The sequence below is a fragment of the Aulostomus chinensis genome, chromosome 16 (genome assembly GCF_037954235.1).
Source record: "Aulostomus chinensis isolate RoL2024-O1b breed Wild chromosome 16, RoL_Achi_v1.0, whole genome shotgun sequence".
Taxonomy (NCBI): domain Eukaryota; kingdom Metazoa; phylum Chordata; class Actinopteri; order Syngnathiformes; family Aulostomidae; genus Aulostomus; species Aulostomus chinensis.
The window spans coordinates 22598196-22603104 of NC_141335.1; the positions used below are offsets into that span (position 1 = coordinate 22598196).

At 48.5% G+C, this 4909-nt stretch overlaps 1 protein-coding gene across 2 annotated transcripts; it reads left to right on the forward strand.

The window, feature by feature from the left end:
* The first annotated feature begins 794 nt into the window (after window positions 1-794).
* Window positions 795-4317, forward strand: gpr137ba (G protein-coupled receptor 137Ba). Of its 2 annotated transcripts, none has more exons than XM_086179560.1 (7): window positions 795-1322; window positions 2137-2186; window positions 2700-2922; window positions 3086-3232; window positions 3318-3446; window positions 3631-3752; window positions 3845-4317. In XM_086179560.1, the coding sequence occupies exons 1-7, from the start codon at window positions 942-944 to the stop codon at window positions 3957-3959; spliced, it is 1167 nt and encodes a 388-aa protein (XP_086035686.1). In that variant the 5' UTR covers window positions 795-941; the 3' UTR covers window positions 3960-4317. The 2 variants fall into 2 exon arrangements, with proteins under 2 accessions (XP_086035686.1, XP_086035687.1); XM_086179561.1 differs by having other exon boundaries at window positions 795-1187.
* Window positions 4318-4909: the final 592 nt, after the last annotated feature.

Sequence of the window (4909 nt, forward strand, 5' to 3'; positions counted from 1 at the left end):
CCTCCTTAGCAACAGTCGTTTGTCAGATATATAAAGACTTCAAAACCCGACAGTGCAGTATTTACTTGTGTTTTGATACCATTGGGGGAAAAAAACATGAAACTATTTGAAGCTGGTCTTTCCCATCGTCCTCATATCAGACCTTCAGAGAAACCCCATTCGGATATGGTCCTTCAACTACAGTACTTCCGGGTTGTAGAACTCACTCCTGCATCTTCGAAGAAATGGTAAATGGACTCAATTTTATATAGCGCTTTTCTACCTTAGCGGTACTCAAGAGCGCTTTCCAGTGTCGTCTCATTCACACACTCACACACTGATGGTGGAGGCTACCATGCAAGGCACCAACCTACTCATCAGGAGCAATTATGGGTTCAGAATCTTGCTCAAAGACACTTTGACATGGTCACCGAGGTCGGGGATCGAACCAGCGACCCTTTGGTTGCTAGACGGCCACTCCAACCCTGAGCCATGCCGCCCACATGAACCTAATCATGATTTCATAAGAGTTGGTGGTGGTGAACTACTTAAATACTTTTCACCGAAAAGAATCATTCTTTACAGTAAATCGTTCAAGCGATCCACGGCAGCTGACGTAGGGTCACGTCATGCGGCGGGGGCTGGTCCTCCGGTTCATCTCCCGGCTGCGGCTCTCGACAGCTTCCTACCAGCAGCTGCTGCTCGTCGGCGCGATCTCATCCCGGATCATGTGCCGCTGTCTCCGGCTGTCTCCGGTTCTCAATACAGCGGGACGTTAGCTCCGCGTCCCCGCTGCCTCTCCTTTCCTAGCCGCTTCTCGGTCTCTCCTCCGCCGGGCTTGAGAACCGTGTCCCGGGCCATACACGGGTGTCTCTACGAAGCCAGATCGGCGCTGCACACCCGCAGAGGGCAGAGGCCCCTCCGCTCCGCTCCCTCCTTCCTCCGGCCAAGGAGAGCAGGACATGGAGGCCCCGGCGGAGGAGAGACAGCCGTCACTGATGGACAAACCCCTTCCTCTGCCTACTCTCAGCCCGGCCGTGCCCCCGTACGTCACCCTGGGTCTGACCGCGGTCTACACGGCGTTCTACTCCCTCCTCTTCATCTTCATCTACGTGCAGCTGTGGCTGGTCCTGCGGTACCGACACAAGCGCTTCAGCTACCAGACGGTGTTCCTGTTCCTGTGCCTGCTGTGGTCGGCGCTGCGCACGGTGCTCTTCTCCTTCTACTTCAGGAGCTTCCTCACCGCCAACACTCTGGGGCCCTTTCCCTTCTGGCTGCTCTACTGCTTTCCTGTCTGCCTGCAGTTCTTCACTCTCTGTCTCATGAACCTTTACTTTGCACAGGTGAGTTCAGTTCCGGGCTTCACACGTGGTGTCTGCACCTGCACCCCCAGTCCTGTCAGTTCAACCTGGGACTACTACTCACATGTACACATAGTCAGAGGACACACCACACACTCTAAACAGCTATGGATGGTCACCTGAAGAATTCCTATGTTGCTGTTTCCTGGATCATGTTCAGACAGAGAGCCCTACTTGGAGCCTGTTGGTTTAGGGTGAAAACAAATGTAGGAAATTTCACCTGACGATGATCAAACCTCCTGAACCGTCTTCAGTCTCGCCATCAACCCAGAAACTACAAAGGAAAACCAGTTTGCTCCATTTAAAAGGCGATTTTATGTAACCGATAGATGCAAATCAATCATCAGTCACCAAGGTGACGGCTTGAGCCGTTTATTTTAAACCGACTGATCAACCGATACGTTGAATATTAAAGATAATCATTTGCAAGTCTTCATTTTAGTCTCTAAGCCAACCACAGCGGCTCAGGCCTCCGCGCTGCATCACGACCGTGAAAGCCTCTCAAGTGTGACACATTCAGCTGTAGATTAACGCCATGCAGTGACTCACTCCTGGTCGTCTTACATAATCCAAATAATGACTGCTTATTTTTAGTGTGAAGTCCTTGTGCTGATTGGAGTCGATAACGAGGCCTTACAGCGGCTGGATGAGAACATGGGTGTTTAAAGTTGAACTCGGGGAGCTTCCTGTTTCTTTGGATGAGCAAGAATACGGAAGTGAAAACAGACTCGTTAAATAGAACCAGGCATTTTGCATAATTCACTGTTTGTTCGTTTTTTTCCTTCTGTCACTGCAGGTTGTGTTCAAGGCAAAGTCAAAATATGCACCGGAGCTCCTGAGATACAGGTGAGACCGGGAGACGCACCGTAAAACGGGTTCCCTTTAGGAAAGGCGTCAGTTAGCGTGTGTAAAAATGAGTGATTTAGTTCATCGGTTAGCTGACTGGTAGACTATCAGATAAATGATCTGATGTAGAATTTATTTTGTATTATTTCGCGGTTGTGTGGCTCATGAGGTGACAGTGACCTTTGACCTCTGGAATATTTACAGTTCATTGTCATATCTGGTGGATGTTTGTGTTAAATTTGCAGAAACTCTCTCAAGGTATTTGTTTTTAAGGAGAAAGAAACCGGTATCTCTTACACGTGTCAGTGACCTTTTGCCCCCCCCCCCCCCCCACACACACACACACACAAACACACAATCAGAAATACTTTATTCTGGTGTTGCATTCAAGTACCAGAAAAAATGATAGATATGAATTACAGATGTAAAAACAAACGTTAAAAAATAACAAGAGATATATTGGGTAGATATACAGACGGTACCTGATTGATCAATGTTTTTGCCCCCCCCCAGGCTGCCGCTCTATCTGTTCTTCCTCTTCATCAGTCTGCTGTTCCTAACTGTCAACTTAGCGTGTGCCCTCCTGGTGAGGATGTCCTCCGCCGAAGTCCGCACCATCGTCCTGGTCAGAGTCGCCATCAACGACACGCTCTTCGTCCTGTGCGCCATCTCACTCTCGCTGTGTCTTTACAAGATCGCCAAGATGTCGCTGGCCAACATTTACCTGGAATCCAAGGTGAGGAAATATTACCTGCCTCAGTGTGAGCAGTGTGACGATGCACTTCCACGTGCACCGCACAGGCATGGTTGCCGAGCAACAAAGCGCTCCCGACAAATGGGTGGAGCGTGCGCCAGCTGGATAATCACTGTTCATGTTTTCTTGGATGTGTGTGTTTCAGGGGACGTCAGTGTGTCAGGTGACGGTTGTCGGGGCCATCGTCATCCTCCTGTACGCCTCCCGGGCCTGCTACAACCTGGTGGTCCTGGCGCTGTCAAACAAGAGTATTAACTCCTTCGACTACGACTGGTACAACGTCTCCGACCAGGTAGAACGGATGATTCTGTTGGCATGTAGATCAGGGGCGAGCCGTCACGGCGCTGTAGAGTTACACGTCCGCGTTTGTGTTCCAGGCAGATTTACAGTCGACTCTGGGTGACGCCGGCTACGTTGTCTTCGGGGTGATCCTGTTCATCTGGGAGCTGCTGCCCACCTCGCTGGTTGTTTTCTTCTTCAGGGTTCGACAGCCCAACCTGGACAGGGTGAGCCAGGAATGATCCTGTACCGCTGGCTCCCTACGCCTCCTCCAAGGGTTACAGCTAAAAAAAATATACTCAAATAACAGAGAATTGTAGCATGGAGTAGGTGGAAGGAGATCAGTTTTAAAGAAAGCATGGAACAACAAAAAGGCTGTGAACACCCTTTCTCATCCATCTCTCCCTGCAGAGCGGCTCCGGGCTCCCGGGTCACGTCTTCTCCTCCAGGGCTTATTTTTTTGACAACCCCCGACGCTACGACAGCGACGACGACCTCGCGTGGAGCGTCATGCCTCAGAACATCCAGGCCAGGTAGATGTGGAACATGTGCTCCCGTCTAACACGTGTGAATACGTTCAAAGCTGAGATTTAATGGATCCCTTTGTTCCTGCGTGACTCCTCAGTTTGGCTGCTGACAGTTACGAGTGGAGCAGCCAGAGCAGCGGCATCAACGCCTACATCGGAGGGGACGACATTTACCACCTCCCCCCTCCTCCAGAGGAGCTCAGCCACTACTGACGATCCAGCGGGACTCCAGCTGACTGCCGGCGGTGTCGATTTTTACTCGTATATTTTTGCACAGTGACATGCCCGGCACACACGGAGCTGAACGTTGCCTTCAAGTCGAAACATTCAGAACTAACGAACTTTCACGCCTGCCGGTAAATGAAGGTGGACGGCGATTTGCACATTCCTCACTCCTACTAGCCTGATGTTGACTGCTCTTCATTTTCCATTTGTATAGTTTCTATTGAATACTGCATAATATATTTCCCTGACCTTTTGTAATATGTTACTATTACTATTTTATGTTTTCATACAGATGTTTATATAGATGATATATTCCTTTAACTCATTAAAAACATTTAAATCCTGAGTGAACCACATTTTATTTATATTTATAAGTATATGAAATGATATGATATGAATTAAATATATTTGTAAACAGGCGAAGCTTGAGGTTTCAAAGTTCCTGTTGTGGGTGAACACATCCCATCCTGCAAATAACTACCATTGCCTAACTTCATATGTTATCTCCGTTTTCCAGGAGGGTCTCTGGACACAGACGGTTGAAGTTACAGAAAAATAAACAGGCTCTTTTTTTCTTTTAAAACATAGCCTTTTTCTGGTGTTTTGGAAAAAAAAAATCAAGTGAATTCACTGAGGTGAAAACAGGCAAGCATTAAATTAGATGAATACACGTCAGATTAAGACAAACTGTACCTCCACATGTCCGTGCATCACTAGCGATTCCTGGATCAGTTTTCAAATTCGAATGCTTGTGATGAAGCTCATCTGCATTTCTGCAGATGCGAGAGGAATTCCATTGCCGAGTCACATCTAGAACAGCATCTAGAACACCAACGGCTGATCTCAAAGCCGTCCCCTCTGACCAGATAGAAGCGGCTTCATATTCTCCTTAAACATCTCCCGCTACTCCACCAGAACAAAGAGACCAGCAGGCCATG

Excerpts from the sequence above, each read along its gene's own strand:
- gpr137ba (XM_086179560.1), top strand. The coding sequence starts at position 942 with ATGGAGGCCCCGGCGGAGGAGAGACAGCCGTCACTGATGGACAAACCC. Across the intron at positions 2,187-2,699 it reads CCGGAGCTCCTGAGATACAG|GCTGCCGCTCTATCTGTTCT; the intron begins GTGAGACCGGGA and ends GCCCCCCCCCAG. Across the intron at positions 3,447-3,630 it reads GACAGCCCAACCTGGACAGG|AGCGGCTCCGGGCTCCCGGG; the intron begins GTGAGCCAGGAA and ends CTCTCCCTGCAG.